Below are 19,721 nucleotides of genomic sequence, written 5' to 3' on the forward strand. Positions count from 1 at the left end.
GGCCCTCAAAAATCCAGCTCTTAAAATTATGTAGTTAAGTTTCTATGTTCCTTTGTACTTAATACCCTAATATCAACACTATGTATTCTCTTAAAATACACTAAATCTGATAGATATTTTTTTAGATAATTTGTATGATTTTAAAAAACACCTATAATCTGGAAAATTTTAAAATACTCTATATATTTAAAATATTGATGGAGTAATCTATCTATCTATCTATCTGTCTACCTATCTATTATCTACCTATCTATTGTAAACTCCATACAATATCTTCTCTTAGTTCAGGCCTTTATAAAAATTGCTAAGAAACAGTAAAATGGATAGGATTTGGCCTTCAACTTCATAGTCACTTCACCCAAGGGAGGAGTGAAGTAACCCAAAGAGGGTAGCGTGATGAAGAAATGAGATAATGTAGGCATGGATAATCAGCACACTGACTAATTAAATATTGACATATTTAGATCATCGAACAGAATGTTAAAATGTTCTCCAGTTGTTAATTAGACAACCAAGCATGACTTTGGGAATTTGTTTTTTATTTTACAAGTGGCATGGTTATGAGATGGTTCAAGTTGCTTTATTCAGGTTTATTGAGCTCACTCCCAATTTGCTTTTCAGACTCTTGGTTGCCTGAGAACAGCATGGCGCTAAACCACACTGCCCTGCCCCAGAACGAGGGCCTGCCACACTACCTTCAAGATGGAGATCCCTTTGCTTCCAAACTTTCCTGGGAAGCTGATTTAGTGGCTGGATTTTACTTAACAATAATCGGTAAGCTTCCTTAATTTTTCTGTGCAAAAGCTGCATCTAGAAAATTTCTGGGCTGATATGTTGATTTTGCACCATGATTCCAGCACTCATGTGGATATTTTAAATGGAGGTGAAAAGTGGGAGGAAGGCAGAAGATGGGATGGATTCTCTATTATCTTTATTCTTAGAAATAAATATTCCCTTGATGATTCAAAGAATTTTACAGCAAAAAAAAAAAATTTACCTTGAGACTACACTTCATTTTCATTGTTTTGTAGTAAGATTGTCTTCTGAATAAGAAAATGAATGATAATGAGCTCTTATTTAAATACAGTGCTTTTGCTTGCTAAAAAATGCTTTGATATAATAAAAATATTATAAGCTTAGAATGGACCATGATAAAGTAATTTGGGTGAGAGTTGAAAAGACGGCTTGGTAATAAATGGGAGCCAGTCAAGGGCCAAAGGCTTTTGTGCATAATCCACATTGGCTTCCAGACTGTGTCATCCAATGCAGTGGCCACGTGGGTCCTCAGCACCCACCTGAGCTGTGACTTTTCCAAACTGAGATGCACTATAGTGTCAACACACACCAGACACTGAAGACTTAGTACCAGAAAAACAATGTAAAATAGCTCATTAATCATTTTTTAAAATGATGACATGTCCTACCTACAATATTTTGGATATATTAGGTTAAGTAAATATTAAAATTAATTTAGTACTATTTTTACTTTGTTTAATGTGACTACCAGAAAAAAATTTAACTAGATGTGTGGCTCACATTTCTGGTTTACATTATATTTCTATTGGGCAGCACTAGTCTAGGCACTCAGAATTCAACCATAATGCTTTTCTGAAATTTAAAACTGTTTCAAATTTGAGCAACCAGTGTACAGGTGGGTTATGTCTTTAGGTGTGTCTGCCTTTCATCTTTTCAGATGTTGGGTCAAGCTTTCTCTTTCTCTCTTTCCCTCCCCCCCCCTCTCTCTCACTGTCTCTCTCTCTCTCTCTCTCTCTCTCTCTCTTTCTCTCCCTCTTTCTTATCTATTTATTACTGGATAAGAATTTTATTTAAGCTCCTGAAATTAGCAAAACTCACTAGAAAAGTCTGGAGACCCCTCTATGGTCACTGCCTGAGTCAAAAGAAATTCTGCTGCAAAGGGATTCCCTGGGTCCTTGGCTTTATTAGAAGTAATTATGAAACTGATTTAAATTCTATATTTTATAAATGGGCCTCCACATCCTTTCACACACAAATAGATACTGAATGCCCATTCTTCACTACAGTTTAAATTACTTGGAAAACAGCAGTGAATAAAGTGCGCAAACTCTCTGCCCGCATGGGGACTATATATCTGGAAATAAAATCCACATGGCATTTTTATTAAGCATAAGTACTTTCAACATGAGAAAAGACAGAAAAATAGACATCATATAACTTGAATTTGTCTCAATTAATTGCAAGGAATGAATTTAAAAGTAGCGTCTTTAACCTGACCAATTTCCCCAGGCAACACAAACTAGGGAGGGAGAGCTGTCCGTTCCCCATCCTGGCAGGAGGGGTCTAGGGAGAAGAGGCAACTAGGGTGGCTGTGGGTGGAGGAATCCAGAGAATTTCTCAGTTGATGCACCTGGGGTTGGAGCCAGGAAAAAGAAGTCCAAAAAGAGTTCCCAAAGGGATCATCAAGTGACTTAGTAAGCTGGGGGTAGAACCAAGACATGTTTCAGAACATTCAGTTTAGTCAGGGGCAGCTGGAGGGAGTTGGATTCATCCTAGACTCAGGTCTCGTGTTTGGTCCTATGCCTGGTTTTCAGACCCTCCTAGGATAGGTTTACATGATGTGCCCAGATTTCTTTTAAGAAACCAGAGTAGAATGACATTCTTGGTGGGCTTTTTTAAATACTGGAAGTCTTAGGGAAAACTGGGAGATGAAGAGATAAAACTGGAATGGAGGAGAAATAAACTACAGACCCATTCCCATCCTCTACTCTTTTACTATGACTTAGTTTATTATCTGTCAATATATGAGAGTTTATATTTTTGCATTCATAGAAGAGTCAGGATTTTCATCATATAAAAATGTTCCCCCTTTAGTCTTTATTTTCTTAACCTGATTTCCCTTAACAATCCTTTAAAATCAGTTTGCATTCTCTTGATACCCCCCTGCAGCTAAGATTGCCTGTGGAATAATCTAAATGCAACTCATAGTGAGTTGACTATATATGGATAATGCTTTGGGCACTGGGTGAAACCTTATGAATCAGAGTTAGTTAAGAAAGGAAAAGCAAGAAAATCAATAATCTCAAAAGAAATATAGAAAGACAATGGGTATTTAAATGAGCTTTGTGTTTCAAATGCATATGCATGCTTATTTCAGTCTCCTTGGATACCAAGTAGATGGCATCTGTTTATAATTTTTCAAGTCATGTTTTCACATTTTAATTTCCCAGTGTGCCTTGCTAGCTGATTTCCTTTCATGAGCTGTAGGTTTCACTGTAGTGGGTTTGCTCTAGAATTCCATACTCTTTTCTATTTTTAACTCTTCTGCCTTAAGATAGCTAAAGAGAATTTAAGGAACCTTTAAGCAGCCCTGTTCCGGGGATCAGAACTTCCTAAGAGCACAGGGCAGCTAGTTCCTGGTGGTTTCATACCATCAGCTGAAACGCACACTTTTTTCCTTGCCTCCCAAATGAATTGTAGTGGAGAGGTAGAAATTAAAATAGAAAACTCTGGGTTTCTCCTGTTAATACTCTCCTTATTCCTTACTACTAAAGGCAGCTGTACAAGATTCTCATTTATACACAGCTACACAATGAAGCAAGAATTCCTGAAGAAATCTACTCTACATGTTAAGCTATGGAAGTAGGTGTATTCTTTTCTTAAATAAAGTCAGTAGGGATTGGGTCATTTTGGATTTAAACTGGGTTTGTAAGAACTTTGGAACAGTTTCATTGTAATGCCACAGTCAATTAGTCATTAAATGAAAGGATATTAAAAAACAAGTGGGAACACGTTGATACCATTGTTGGTAGGTTGGTGTTTGAGGGTCACTTTCTCTCCCTTTGGTGGGAGGGGAGAGCCCATATTACCAATTGTCACCCACTTCCCTTCTATACCTATTCCAGTAGCAGCTGCAGACACCAATGTCCACATATCCTCAGGAGGCTGTGGTCCTGGGGCGTGTCCCTAGGAGATGCCCTTTCCTGGCTGGGGGCCATGCCAGCTTCATCTGGCCTCAGCCTCTCCTGAATCCCTCAGAGTCCGCAGCGATAGTGAAAGCAGCTAGTTCAATTTGGGTCACTTTATCTTCAGGATTTACCAAGAGCCAAGGGGTTAACCCATCTTATCAGAGGGAGGGAGTTCTAGAAAGTTAATACTTCATACAAATGCCTGAGGAAATATTTTACCGGGGACCAGTACAATCACTGACTGTTAGGATGCCCACACCCTCCTAGGCTCACTGGGAAGTTATGGCTCCTTTTTCTGGGTAAGTTCAGTTTTATAATCCCTGGTTCCTATCCTTTTGGAGGCAACCATCCCTCACCTGTCACTCATGCTTTTTGTTTCATCTTCCTAATCTAGATTTTTATGTAGAGTCCTCTCACCACCCTCTATCCCTATGATGTCCGTTTTTGAAAGTGAGAAGTGTTTCGTGTTTGAGTAAACTCCTAATCCCAGTTTTAACGACAGGGATTTATATTTTTCTTTGTAGGGATTCTGTCCACAGTTGGAAATGGGTATGTCCTTTATATGTCCTCTAGACGAAAGAAGAAGCTGAGGCCAGCGGAAATAATGACTGTCAATTTGGCAGTCTGTGACCTGGGGATCTCAGGTAACACAATCACGCTGTTTCTTCTTTGGGGTCTTGAATTGTGTCCCATTCTAAAGTCCTCACTGGCTCGGACATCACCCCATCCCATCTCCTTTTGCTCCTCCCTTCACAAGTCATGTTTACATTTTGTGGTAAGTCAACAAAGTGCTGTCTGGCTAAAACAATCATTCCTTCAGCCTTTATTGAACCCTTTCTATGTGCCAGGCATGTTAGATGTTGAGGACACTATCTGGAATAATACAGGATACCTCAGGCTAATCTAAATGCAACTCATAGTAAGTTAACTATATATGGATAATGCTTTGGGCACTGGGTGAAACTTTATGAATCAAAGTTAGTTAAGAAAGGAGAAGCAAGACACCTCCAGATGTAGTAGGGCTTACTGATTGAGAAAACAGAAACTTACCAGCAGGCTGTGGATCACTGTTTTGAGCTCCATTACACCCCTTTATTCCCATATGAAAATCTGTTAAAATAACCAACTTTCATTTATTTGGTTGAGAATGTCACCTGGATATCAGGATATTTAAAATTAGGGTTTTCAGATGTGTTTACTGTGAGTCCAAAATTGAAAACTACTTCTCTGGCCTGAAGAATTTGGAATAAAATGTCTCTTTAGTTGTAATTCATTTTTGTAAATATGAATGACTTTGGAGAAAGCACCTCCCTTTGCTTTCATCTGTAAAATTCCCGACTTGTCTAGATACACTCAAATGTGCCTCTGGAGCCCACAGCCTGCTGCTCTTTAGCACATAGGGTCTTCATTCACTAGAGTTGGGGATATGGAGTTTTAACAGCACACATCCATTCCTCTTTCTGCTGAAATCCTTTTAAAAGTTTCCCATCTAAAGCATCCCCTTGGAAAATATTTTCTGATATTCATTTCTCTCTTCACCTGGGGATATTCCTGCCACTGCCAATCTCTGAAACAAGGCCCAATAATAAGCCTCCACTATTGAGCACTTATCACACAGCAGTGAGGTGCTGCCCTCTTACTGAGAGTTGGATGGTGTAGGTCCGTGGTCGGCAAACTGCGGCTCGCGAGCCACATGCGGCTCTTTGGCCCCTTGAGTGTGGCTCTTCCACAAAATACCACGGCCTCGGTGAGTCTATTTTGAAGAAGTACTGTTAGAAGAAGTTTAAGTTTAAAAAATTTGGCTCTGAAAAGAAATTTCAATCATTGTACTATTGATATTTGGCTCTGTTGACTAATGAGTTTGCCAACCGCTGGTGTAGGTTATTTGGAAAGGTTTTACTCAGCATGGACGGACTTAAATAGCATGAACTCTTACAGGAAATACACAGGCACATTAAGAGGAGCATGACATGTCAGGCCCCTCTCTGTGAAAATAGCCAAGATGAACCCCAGGGAATTTTCCAGGCTGAAAAATGACTGCCATTTTTGCTGTTGCCACGCGATGGCGCTGTCACAACACACATGACAGCTTTCCTGGTCAGCTATCCCTGCTGACCCCCGATGGTTCTCTTCCTGGTACTAAAGGTAAAGAGCTTGAAGAGTACATTCTGTAAACTGGACACACATCTCCTCCAGAATGAAACCTGCTATTTCAGCCACCTCTTTCATCATTAAATCATACCCCACTGATGCTTCTGGCTGAATTAGACTAAGCTTGAGTAAAATGTCCTTAAACGGTTGTTTACATTGAAAATGCACTCAGCTAAGCAGTTCTGCTCTAGAATTGCACAAACCACCTCATCAGTCTGCATATGTCTTTAGAGTAATCCCCCGGGAAATATTTTATTCAATGTGATAGCTTTCTCTGGTTCTCAGATCATTTTTTCAACTTATGAGAGCTATTTCTAATACACTTTCCCTTTCCAACTTCTAATACATTTTGTATTAGTCAACTATATTCCATTATAAGCACCTTGAGCAAGCACATCCTAGAGACCAGGTGTCTATACATCTGTACAACTAGCATTTGTTGTTTAAGTACCAATGGCTTGCAATCGTGTATAAGTATTAGAATCCCCTGGGGAGTTTATTTTTTAAAAAAGTATATTGAAGCCTGAACTTAGTGCAGATAAATTAAATCAGACTATCTAGGGGTTGGAGTCCTGGACATTAATATTCAAAATAAATCAAAACAATGCAAACAAAACAAAACAATTCCTTCAGCTATTCAGAACCAGATGAGTTCATTACCATTCCACTAAGCAAAGAAGGGAGAAACATTTTGTGTGACATTGCAAAGGTTCATCAAATGCTGGGCTCCAGAAGGAATCTTAAAATAGCTTTTGTTAATGGGTCTAAGGCACAACTGACACCAATTACCCCATGCGAGTCACTTTCACTTGTCTTTTGTTGCCTTCAGCACCCACCTGCAGACACTTAGCTCTCAAGCTTTGAATTGGCTATTTCCTCTGCCTAGATTCAGAATCTAGGCCCTAGAACATTTTTCCTCAATATATTTCCACTGATTTAGGCATCTGCCTCAATGTCATATCCTCAGAGAGGTCTTCCCTGATCTCATTATGTAAACAACAATTTCTGTCTATCCCCTTCCTCTGCTTTATTTTTCTTCACAGCACAAATCACTATCTATCATTCCATTACATCATATCTTACACTACAAATGATTTGTTTCTTTTGTCTGCTCTCCCTGTTAAAACATGAATTTGTGAATCTTGTTCTCTAGCACCTTGCTCTATTTGTGATAGAAAAGGCACTGGATAATTACTTGTTGGATACAAGCAATTCTTTTACACTCGGTTTCCTTGCTGACACGGGTGAGGAAGCTCTCAGAATCTGAGGGTGCACAGTCTAGCAAGATGAGTGTGTCTAGCTGTCTAGACAACTGGAGGAGATGTGTATCCAGCTTACAGAATGCACTAAAAACTATGTGTTAACTGACAGAACTAATAGGCACTTCTACATACTTTTGCATACCAAGGAAGGGGCACTCCAGGGAGGGGTGGGGCAGGCCAGCACCTGCAGGCAGTGAATATTTGGTTGAATATTGATAACTGGGTTCTCCTCATGCAGTAAGGTTCCAAAACCATCTTGATAGATACATCAGGTAGAGAGTTTGAAGAGCTTTGTGATCACATTACCTTCAGGGAGTTGGAGATTGAGTACAAGGACTGAACAGGGTGGGAATGAAAGTATAGATGCTCCTCCACATGCAACAAGGTTACATCCCGAAAAACCCATCCCACATTGAACATACCGTAAGTCAAAAATGCATTTAATACACTAACCTAGTCCATCCAGCCTACCTGAAACATTCTTAGAACACACATTAGCCTACAGGCTGGCAATATCATCTAACAAAGCCAATCTATAATAATAAAAGCATGATATGCTAATTAGACCAGATGGCCGAACAACCTTCTGGACGAAGCCAGGGCTGCGAGGGCTGAGCCCCTTGCACGAATTTTGTGCATTGGGCCTCTAGTTTTACAATAAAAGTGTTAAATATCTCATGTACTTTATTTATTACACATATCACTTTCACACCATCGTAAAGTCAAAAAATCATTACATTGAACCATCATAGGGTGGGGACCATCTGTAAAAGAATATTTTCTAGAAAATGAATAGCAACAACAAAACTAATGGACAGCAAAAATGAATAAAGAGTTTAAATCACAGAAATCTGGGCCTGATTGCAAAGAACTTGAACCTGACATTTACTAAAATAGCTCTCTCTCGTTTGATTAAGATGTAACTCAATAGTGAGTTGAGGTAGGTGGGTAAGTGTTAACTGGAGGGAACTTCCCTTCACAAACTGCTTGGCGCTCTAGTTGTAGGCAAACCGTTCACGATCATCTCTTGCTTCTGTCACCGCTGGGTGTTCGGCTGGATTGGCTGCCGCTGGTATGGATGGGCTGGATTTTTCTTTGGCTGTGGAAGTCTTATCACCATGACTGCTGTCAGCCTGGATCGATACCTGAAAATCTGCTATTTATCTTACGGTAAGTAGGAAGGTTTCTAACTCCCTGATAGTCAAAGCTAGATGGCTTGTCAGAACTGTCCGTATTTCACCCATAGGCAATAAACAAAGATTATTCATAAACTCATTAATACTCAGGAGTATGTGTATTTATAACCTATCTTATCCTAACATATGTTTAAAGGTTTGAATCGGTGTCAATGTGGCTTTCTTTTAATATTACATGTATAAGAATTTCTGGTGTTTGCTTTTAAAAGTATCCTTTCCTTGTATAAAGCTTCTCCCATGTTTTGCCATGCAGACAAAGGAAACAAAATGCTTTGGAAGGATGTTAGGTCCATGATGCTTAGCTGGTTCCCACACAGTAAGTGTAATTGCATGAGATGTTTGTGATTCTCCTCAAGCACCAAGGCTCCCTGTGATGGCAGAGATGAGGAATTCAACCGTCTGCCTCTAAGTTAGAGAGACAGGCAGCTGGGTCTGCAGGAAAGGACACACACAGAAATGTCACTCAATGTTCCTTTTGTGGTATTGGTAGGTAGGTAAAAAGATGAGTGACGGGCCACCAATAAACAAGTTTCCGGGGGCTAGAGTTTTTGTTTGTTTGTTTTTTAGTAATTAGACTATCCCACATGTTAGAATAACTTTTTATTACCTTTACTTGTTGGGTTCTGGGAACTTATTGAACCCACAATACATGCATTTGGGCCCTTAAATTCAATATTGAGAACCAAGGGCAACCAGGGGATAATATTGGCTCCCTCTGGATTCACCTGCTCTGTATCTCAATCTGCCAATCAGAGTGACTGTGACCCTGGCGACAGAGCAAAGTCTGGAGCCTGAGGAAAGGTTGAGTTGACTTGCCACTCTCAATGTAGTGGGGTTTTCCTTTGTATTTTAAGTTTACAGTCCCCAAATCCAAGGAAATCATGCACAGGAAAGGGCAGGGTCATGATCCATCATCTTCACAATCCAGCACTCATTAAAAAAAATAATAATAACACATTGCCTCTCCTTTTGTAAACAGTTTAAAACTTCCAATAGAAATAGCTTAAATAAAAATTCCCAATAAGATAAAATATACAATTATACATATTCTAAGTGACTTCAGAGTCAAATTATTTCTATAATCTTATTTTTGGTCATATCAGTGATGGAAGAAGGCTTGCTTTGGGGTGGTGAACACATAATGCAATATATAGATTATGTATTATAGAATTCTACACCAGAAACCTATAGGATTTTAGTAACCAATGTCACTCCAATCAAGTCTATAAAAAAGAAAAATGTGAATATGTATATATGTATGTATGTATATATTATATCTGATATAATATACATATAGTGTAATATTATATTTATATATATTATAGACAAGAAGACAAAACGTTCAACTTCCTGGGAATATTGGAGGTGTATGAAGCCTTAATGTCTCTGCTTTTTAAATATTTTCTTAAACATAGGCTTTGTGTCAATTAAAGAGGTGATCTTCTCCATCCTTAGAATGATTGCAGGGTATAACTACTATGGGAACTGTGTATATTTATTTCCTAGCTTCTTCTAAGGTGGAACTCCCATAGGATAGTCTCATCATTTGAGTTGACACACTATTGAACCCTCCACACAATGTCTTAGACTGTTGGAATTAGAAGATGGTTTGGGGATATGTAGACCTTTCTCCCATATAATGTAATAAATTGTTTTAAGACATCCCTGACAGACAGCCACTTGGCCTCTTCTTGAATAATTCCAGTGACCAGTGACGGGGAGCTTACTACTGCACAAGGCAGCCCATTCTCTGATTGGTCTGCTATCATTGTTACAATGTTATTCCTTATATTAAGACAAAACTGCCTTCCAGTAATCTCCACCCATTGGTCCTAGTTCTGACTTCTGGAGCAACACAGAACCAACCTACTAATCTACTCCCTCCTGTACTTGACAGCCTTTCACCATACTCAAATGTAAGTATAAAACACCTCACCAAGTAACCCTAACCATAAATGCTTGTAAGTATGCCTATGCACATTCCGTAAATATATGGGATTCTCCATGCCCATGTTTTATCCGTGATAATGGATAACCAAGGGCTGACATATATAGTTGTTATCCCTATCTTGTTGGGCTCAAAAAAATTTTTTTTAATGCCATGTACTTAAAAATAATAGAGACAATAGAATATATAAACAATCTGTTTTATTTCTTGTTAGCACTAAATGAGACAAATCCAGGAGTAAAAAATGTATGTTACTGTAGTTCTGTATAGCTTTCAAAAGAGGCTTTGCATTATTTCACTTAATCTTATCAAAATCTGTAAGCAATATAGTCTTCTTCCATTTAACTCATAAGAACACTAACATTGACAGGTCCCATGAAGAAGGTCAAATATTAGAATTGAGAAGTAGGCCCTGCTGCCTTCCAAAACCTCACAGGGCACTAAGTAAGGGAAAACCTTGAGTCTATGCCCAAGAAGTCACTCTTTTTTTTAAATTAATATGTCTTGATATTTCATTTCCGCTATTGTAAGACCAAGGCAGGAAGGCCCTGTGGCCTTCTCAGGCCCTGTGGTGTGAGGTGATAGGCAGGGTGTGGAAATAATTTCCCATGGGCTGCAGCCAACCTGCCCGTGCTGGTTGTGTTGAACTTTGGGAAATGTTCACCAGTGCCTTACAGCTCTTCTAGATGATTGCACTGTTTCTTCCTCCTGGAATTCTCTTTTGGTTAATAGACACTAGTGCTGAAAAATGGAGCTCATTATGTTTTTTTCTTTTGTTTCATTTTCCTGAAAATATTTTCACAGAATATTTTTTAGAATGTGATACCGTCTACCTAGATTTCTTCCCTCTTCCTCTAAGGCTGTGTGAGTGTGGCTGTTGTGTTCATAAGGTTGAAAGATTCAAAATCTGCTCTCACCAAGCAGAGTCAACCATTTCAATGTCACCTCAAACAGCCATGATAAATGGCCCACCAATCCACATGCAACAAGTGTTTAGGAAAACAAGTGAAATGAGAGACATGAAAGCTTTTAGGGAGAAGGGTACACATGTAAAAGATATAAGCAATGTCTTGTCATTTGATTCTACCTTGGATGACCCACTAATACATGCCTTTTTTAGTTCAGTCTACCAGTTGGCCTCTTGCATTGAATAGGATCTCAAAGTTCATTCTGGATGCTTTCCCAAGATCCTCCACTGTCTTCAGCATCCTCTCATCTTTATTTTTCTGTCCTCTTTCCCCAGCTTTTGTCACGTCCCTCTCCAAAGGCTCCCAGATGTCTAGAGCAAACCATCCTTGTGAAATCACTTCCAATTTTATTCTCTTAGAAAAAGGTCCAGCTCTGGAACTTTTCTCCCTTCCCTCCGCTCTCCCTCAGGCTTCAGTTATCTGACCACTTCTCCCAGAAGCTAATGGAATAACTCTTTGGATGTGGAATTTGGCATATCGAGGGGAGGTATTTGGGTAGAGGGCAGATTATATCTTGGTAATGGTTTTCTTCCACCTCCAGGGGTTTGGCTGAAAAGGAAGCACACCTACATCTGCCTGGCATTCATCTGGGCCTATGCTTCCTTCTGGACCACCATGCCCTTGGTAGGTCTGGGGGACTACGTACCAGAGCCCTTCGGAACCTCCTGCACCCTGGACTGGTGGCTGGCCCAGGCCACAGTAGGGGGTCAGATTTTCATCCTGAACATCCTCTTCTTCTGCCTCTTACTCCCAACGGCTGTGATTGTGTTCTCCTACGTGAAGATCATTGCCAAGGTTAAGTCCTCCTCCAAAAAAGTAGCTCATTTTGACAGTCGGATCCATGGCAGCCACATGCTGGAAATGAAACTGACCAAGGTAACTGCAGTAATCATTTATAGAGGTGTTTTCTAATCACTTAAAACTTCAAAGAGCAAAAAGGATAGGGAATGTTGGAAACTAGGAGGTCTTAGAATCTCTACTGTTTATGTCCTTCTGAACTTGGTTATTATTTATCTACCAGGGGTCCTCAAACTACGGCCCGCGGGCCACATGCGGCCCGCCAAGGACATTTATCCGGCCCGCTGGGTGCCGCTGCCTGTCCTGCTTAGCAGCTGACTTGTCCCGGGCCCGCAGTACGCATAGGAATTTGTTCATAGTTTGTTTGTTTTTTAAACTATAGTCCAACCCTCCAACGGTCTGAGGGACAGTGAACTGGCCCCCTGTTTAAAAAGTTTGAGGATCCCTGATTCTAAACCTTGTGGTATACCTTTTCTCTGTCTCAGTCTCTGTCTCTCTCTCATTTATACACACACATACTTGCACACACACACACACACACACACACAATAATTCTAATATCTACCAAAATTATACAGTGGATATACTGGAGACTTATTCTCTCTATTGAAGAGAATATTAGTGGTTCTTATGAATTATTTTAGCATACGAATCATAACTTTTATAAATTAAAAAATTCCTCACAGAATTTACTGTTTTATATGGACTTTGATTAGGGACATGATTGGGGACATTCTGCTCTCACACTTTATAGAGTAAGAACTTACCACATCTGCTTTCCTATGGAAACTTAACACAGAAGCAATTTCTGCAGGTTTGAGTCCCCTGGTAAATGCTAGTTTTCAGAGTTGGCAGCAATTTAAATATTGTAACATAAGGAAAAGGGAAGACAATTTGAAAACAAACTAGGGTTTAAATTTTATCACCAACACTTGCCAGGTTTGTGACCCAAAGCTAGACACCTTTAAATCTCTTTTTCTTCACGAGTATAATCTATCGCATTGGGTTATGGTGGAGATTTAATGAGATAAAGCATGTTGTCCTGTCATCTGGTACATAGAAGATGTTAAATAAACCATAACTTAGCCTTTCTCTTTACACTTTCATCATGTCTCATCCTTATGTGGAAAACACTTTCAGCTCATATTATCACAATAAATGACATACAGATAATATCAAGTTGTATAATTAATATTAGTACACTGGTCTTTCCATCTTCTATTTTAAAGATAAAAGTAAATATAGATGGAAGTTCTAGTAATTCCTTCTGGTATCCCAATCAGCCATGTTGATGGATAGCCCACCTTCAGGTGTCATCACCGCCTACTTTAAGGACCAAGATCTCAGGGACCTTACTAGTTTTTTCTTGACTGGATATGGCTTCCTAATAAGTCAGGGCCTTCCTCTTAGTCATTCTTCTCTCCAAATTGCTGACTTTCAGTTGTTCTAAGATCTCTTGGTTGCACAGTTGAGCTAAAGATTCTTTTTTTAAAAATTAAAATACAGTTGACATCCAATATTAGATGTAACATTTGCACCCAGTGATGCAACATTTACATTCTTTATGAGATCACCAAAATAGTCTTGTAATTGTCACCATACAAAGTTATTATGATAATATTGACTGATTCTCCTATACTATACATTACATTCCTGTGACTTGTTATTATTATGTTTTTTATAGCTGGAGGTTTGTACCTTTTCTTCTCCTTTCCCTTTTTTACCTATTCCCCACTTTACTCCCCTCTGGCTACCATCAGTTTGTTCCAGTTGACTTTTGCTCCCCCAACTCCACTTGCTAGGTAGGAGGAAGTTTGACAGAACTTTTCATCATTCGAAGTCTATACCAATAACCTAAATACAGAGCAGCTCTTCATGGACAAAAATGCAGAATTGGAAATCATGATCTATTTCTATCTTATAACTGGCTACAAAGTAGGAAAAAGTTTTTTATAAAATGAAAGATCATGAATTAATTTTTTTCATTTTCAGCTCTTCCTTGAGCTCCTAGCTCTAAAAAATAAATAACTCCAAGTTAAATGTGAGTTACACTTAATTCAAATTCTATTCTATATCAAGCACTGTTCTAGGAACTGGGTGAATGCAACAGTGATAGTGTTCCTTTCTGGTTATTGATGGAAGGTGGCCCAGGGAAACAACGTGATGTCTATCACACTGCTATGGATTTCAGTTGACCTGGCAGCCCTGTAATTTGACATACCGTGAGGGTGCTGAGATGTCATATGACTTTCTCTTCTTCTATCCCCCAGTGTCACTGGCCTTGAGACATTTTGATGATCTTGCCTAGTGAGTCTGGGTCCTCATTTCCATGAGGTCCTTCTCTAGTTTCTTCAAGTCTGTTACTCATCAAGTCTGTTCTCTTTCCTGTCAGCCGTGGGCAAACTAAGGCCCGTGGGCCGGATCCGGCCCGTTCGGCTGTTCTATCCGGCCCGCGGAGCCGAAAGAACTAATTTATATTAGTTCACACAAACACTCCATCCATGCTTTTGTTCCGGCCCTCCGGTCCAATTTAAGAACCCATTGTGGCCCTCGAATCAAAAAGTTTGCCCACCCCTGGCTAGTTGCTACTTGACCCACTCACAACTATGAATATGCCAGAATCTTGTTTTGTGTGTGTGTGTATTCGTAGAGGGTTGGTAACTTCTGAAGCTCATTATCCATATGAGACAAAGCTCAGCACACACCACTTAATTTGATTTATGATCATTCTTCTTGTCCTAGAGACAGGCTCACCCAGACCAGATTAACCAAACAGATGTTAAGTGAAAAGTGTAGGTATATATGTGCATGATTTTATTTTATGTATATTTTCTAACATATATACTGAATGATATTGTATTATATATTATTTCTATATTTCATTTACATATATAAAATGTATATTTAAATAACCTAAATATATAATGTTTCTAATTATTCACACTTGTGCAAAAACCTTAAGTCAAAATTGAACCCACAGTGAAAAATAAACACAGCTTTCTATTGTGGCATATTCTGTACTAAATTAAAACTATTTTAAATTACTATTAATTTTGACCTTGATTTTCTATACTGAGTGAAAATAAATAGGAAAAAAAGCCTCCTGCTGGGTCTTTTTCCTTCATTTAGCTACCTCTCAGGATTGGCAATTTGCTTGTTTGCTTGGAGCTTCTGATCTTCAGAACAGCCTGGTCTAAAAATTTATTACTTAAAGGCCACCTCCGAGGATTCTGGGATCAAAATCATTTACTTTTTTGTGTACTCTAATTATTTCTAGATGGGTTATTACCTGGGCCTGTGTTTTGCCAGTCTGGCTTTGTCAACTTAAAAATTGATGTTTTATTTATAACCCTTTCTCCACATTGTAGCTTCCCTCTAATTTATTTTAAAAGGTGGTTTTGCTAGGCTTTTGTAGCAGGCTGAAATTTCACAGACTACAGAAATTGCAGAGGTGTGCAAAGTAAAATAAAATAATAATAATCGTAAAGAAACCAAAAGGAAAAACATACTCTCTTTATATCTATGTCTATGACTCAGCCTAACTTCATTTTTAGGTCTTCATTTGACCTTGTAAAACAATGTTAAACAATCAGGATAAATACAGTTGAAACAAGAGTTTTTGTCATCTTCTCACGGCTATGTTCTACTAGTAAGGGCGTCTTTATAATTCCACGGTGTCAATGTGTGGGGGCTCCTAGTCTGCTGGTTGTTTATTGATCCTGGCATTGCTGAGATATTTAAGGTTCCCTCTGGTCTCAGTCATCACTTGTCATGGGTCACTTTGCATCCTTCTTGTCCCAACTGTAAATTTAGATTCATCAACAATTCCAGCTACTTCCCCATCTTTGGACTGCAAATGTTGGGAGCTTGGTTAAGACCCTGAAAAGTGAGGCATACGTTTTCTGCTCTTCTATCCCCAAAGCATTGAGGCTCTATTGCTCCCAGAACGCCATTCCTGTCCCTCCTCCTCTCCCCCTCCCCACCCGATGCTAGCTCAGTGGAGTAGCTTCAGAACAGTTTCTCCAGGTCAGTTACCAGCTCCTCTGATGCCCTCCCTCGCCTTCTGGCTGTAGGCTCTTCACCCACGCTGCAGTGGAAAAACTGGCTCCTACAGCACATGCATCCCTTAAATTGTTCACATAATAAGCCTAATGCCCCGAGTCCTTCAAGTCTCTGGCTGCAGATACTCAAAGTCATTTTAATCCCACTCAAAACCCTCTTCTCTGATGTATTTTCTCTCTCGTAAATTTCCATTTTCTTTTATAAAACTCAAATGCGGAGAAATGAATGTTTTACTTCTTTGGGTATTTTGGCTTCTAAAAACCTTCACACAAGACAATGAAGGCTCTTGCTGCTACTTTACAGAGGGAGGTGGTGGAGTCACAGGAAGGGAATGCCAGAAGCATAGATTAATTTTTCCAGATATTAGTAGGCAAACTCTATTAGTATTTCATATGTATTCATTTAACAGATGTAGATCAGCTATAGTGTCCCAGGCCTGTAGTTATTATCTAGATCCTGTGGGTACCCAGCTTTCTCTTAATTTTCTTATTTCCTCTATAGTCCCTGCCTAGTTTAAGACCGTCTGTAGGCCATCAGAGCACTTGGCATGTTTACTTTACGGAACCTCATGTTTGTTGCTCTTTTTTGAAAGACGGTAGGTAGATGAGGGCAAGCAGTTAGCTGCTGCCCTCCATAGCCTGGTGCCTGCTAGATGCTTAATCAAGATTGCTGTAATGAATACATAATTGCATAAATGAAGTTAGCCTAATTATGTTTGATGAGTTTTAAGCAGTCCCTTGACCCCTGGCTTCAGCCCCTCTTTCTTTCCCTTTTATTCCTGATGAGGTGTTTTGTTTTGCTTTGTTCTTTCATCATGATTGTGAATTCTTTTTAAAATTCATGAACATAAATGTGTGCGTCCCTCAAAGGATTCCTCTCCTTTGTTGCTCATCAAGTATTATTTATCATTGATAAATCAGATTTAGGGAATCCCATGTGAATTCTAAGGGTAGTCTGTAATACGGCTGACTGCACTGCTTTATTTTTTCACCTAATTAATTAACTTATTTTCTCTGTTTCTTCTTAACTTAAACATCACTTCCCAGAGAAACATTCCCTGATTGAATTCGTCTTCTTATTATATCTTCATGCTGCCTTTACAATTTCTTCTTAGAACATGTCACAATATGTAATTAATTTACAATTACGTATTTATTTTTGTGATTATTTGCTCAATGTCTGGTTTTACCAGTGGTAATAAGGCCCATGGGGTTAACAACAATATCATTTTGTTTACTTTATGGCTAGTTTTGCCACTAGCCCACCGAGAAGTCTCACATAGGTGACATTTGTTATTTATTTTGGCTGCCACTGGCTAAGCCCCTTTCTGTGACTGGAATTTTTGTGTTGAGGAATTTCCAACATTTTGTGTCTTGCTGAGGAGTGTGGGAAAGAAGGACTGGCAAAGATCATCTCTTAATTTAAAAGATACAAAAAAAAAAAAAAAAAAAAAAAACAGTTACTAATTTTCCAAGATTCCCTTGCAGCTAGAGTACAGCTCTGACCCTAGGCTCCAGACCCATCAGCCTATCTCAGGAATTAGTGACACCAGATAAAGGGGCAGGGAGGGCTCTCCCCAGCAGCAATAGTTTCTGCAACAGAACCAGTTCAGGGCACAGTTTTGGGTATCATTTCTGTCTGCTTAGCCTCATTCTAAGTCCAGCATTCTCAGTGAGGCTGTGTCCTCACCAACACATTCCTTTTCTGTCTCACTCAGCCAAGGTCCATTTCTATTGCTTGAACTCAGAATCTTGACGGATTCACTTTGAGTAAATAACTTTCCCTCTTTGGACTTTAGTTTTCTCATCCATGAAAAAAGCTGTGGGAGGGGGATTAAGTGATAACTAAGTTACCTTCTAAAACTCTGAGGTTTGCTCTGTCGGCATGGCTCAGTGGTTGAGCATCAACCTATGAACCAGGATGGTTCGATTCCCAGCCAGGGCACATGCCCAGGTTTCAGGCTCCATCCCCAGTGGGAGGTGTGCAGGAGGTAGCCGATCAATGATTCTCTCTCATCATTGATGTTTCTCTCTTCCTTTCTGAAATCAATAAAAATATATTAAAAATTAAATACAACTCTGAGATTCTGTGAAAATGGCTGGATTGGTTGGATTATTTAAAGGTCTGTGGTGCCAGTTTGGCTCAATGGGTAGAGCGTCATGATGCCTGTGGACCAAAGGGTCCCAGGTTTGATTCAGGTCAGGGGCATGTACCTTGGTTGCAGGCTCCTCCCTGGCCCAGGTCCTAGTTGGGGCACATGCAGGAGGCAACCAATCAATGTGTTTCTCTCACATTGATATTTCTCTCTGTCTTTCCCTCACTCTTCCACTTTCTCTAAAAATTGATGGAAAATTATCCTCAAGTAAGGATTAAAAAAAAAAAAGATCTGAGGTAATAGCTCTTATTTCTAAAACCAACTGGCCTCCCCACCTGAGTACCTGAGTGTTTACCCACCTCCAAATAGCAGTATCCCCATCTTGGTTCATCTGTAATGAACAGTGAACTCTCCCTTGTTTTGTTGAACCAGATACTTATAAATGTAATAGAGGCCAGGAGCACGAAATTCATGCACAGGTATGGTCCCTAGGCCTGGCCTGCGATCAGGGCCATCTTTCCCGGCTTCTGGCAGCCAGCCCTGCCCCCCACCGACACCCATCCCCAGTTCCCTGTTCCCCATTGGGAGATTGGAACCTGCTGGCCAGGGGGAGGAACTGAGAGGTTGGTCGGCAAGCCCTGATTGGGCAATGCCTGTGGGCTGGGAGAAGCTCCTACATTGAGCATCTGCCTCCTGGTGGTCAGTGCACGTCATAGTGACCGGTCGTTCTGCCATCTGGTCTATTTGCATATTACACTTTTATATATATAGATATTTTCTGTTCTCTATGCCAGCCACTACCTCATTGGGGAATATTGTGTTCAGTTTTAGATAAAAACTCTAAAACACAGATGCATGGAGTGACATGACCTAATTTACACCCTCTCCTCTCAACAAGCTTTCGCTTGTTTATAGAGTAGTGGTATTTTAAGATTTGAGAAAATTGCAACTGGGAAGTGCAGAATTCTTCTTCTGCTTCTTTTTTTTTTTAAGTATGAATTGTTGTTCTCTACTTGGATCACAACCAGGGCTGACATATGGCAGACACACCGAAGCTCTCAAGAGTTTGTTCCTAGAAAAGTGTTTGAAGGAGGGTTTGGGACAGTTGGCTCTAGTTGTCATTCTGCTGGTAACATAGAAGGAAGGTAGAAACTCAAACTAGATATTCTTTGAGTTGCTGAATTAATTAATTTCTTAAAGATGGTGTGAAAGCTTAATATCACCACCCTTGCTTTTCTATAGGTAAGGGGTCTGGGGGCAAAAGGAGGGAGATCATGATGTCAAGTTCTTTGCCTTC

The 19,721-nt window shown here is 39.6% G+C and overlaps 1 protein-coding gene across 1 annotated transcript in view; it reads left to right on the plus strand.

Moving 5' to 3' along the window:
* Positions 1-644: 644 nt before the first annotated feature.
* Positions 645-19,721, plus strand: part of OPN5 (opsin 5) — a gene marked incomplete at both ends in the record, with an annotated part of 23,949 nt that continues 4,872 nt past the window's right edge. Inside the window, 4 exons of the mRNA XM_080665114.1 lie at positions 645-774; positions 4,469-4,588; positions 8,357-8,527; positions 12,011-12,345. Coding sequence (XP_080521240.1) covers positions 645-774; positions 4,469-4,588; positions 8,357-8,527; positions 12,011-12,345 — 756 coding nt within the window. The remainder of the gene's footprint in view (positions 775-4,468; positions 4,589-8,356; positions 8,528-12,010; positions 12,346-19,721) is intronic.

Source organism: Plecotus auritus (assembly GCF_963455305.1).
Source record: "Plecotus auritus genome assembly, chromosome: 4".
Taxonomy (NCBI): Eukaryota; Metazoa; Chordata; class Mammalia; order Chiroptera; family Vespertilionidae; genus Plecotus; species Plecotus auritus.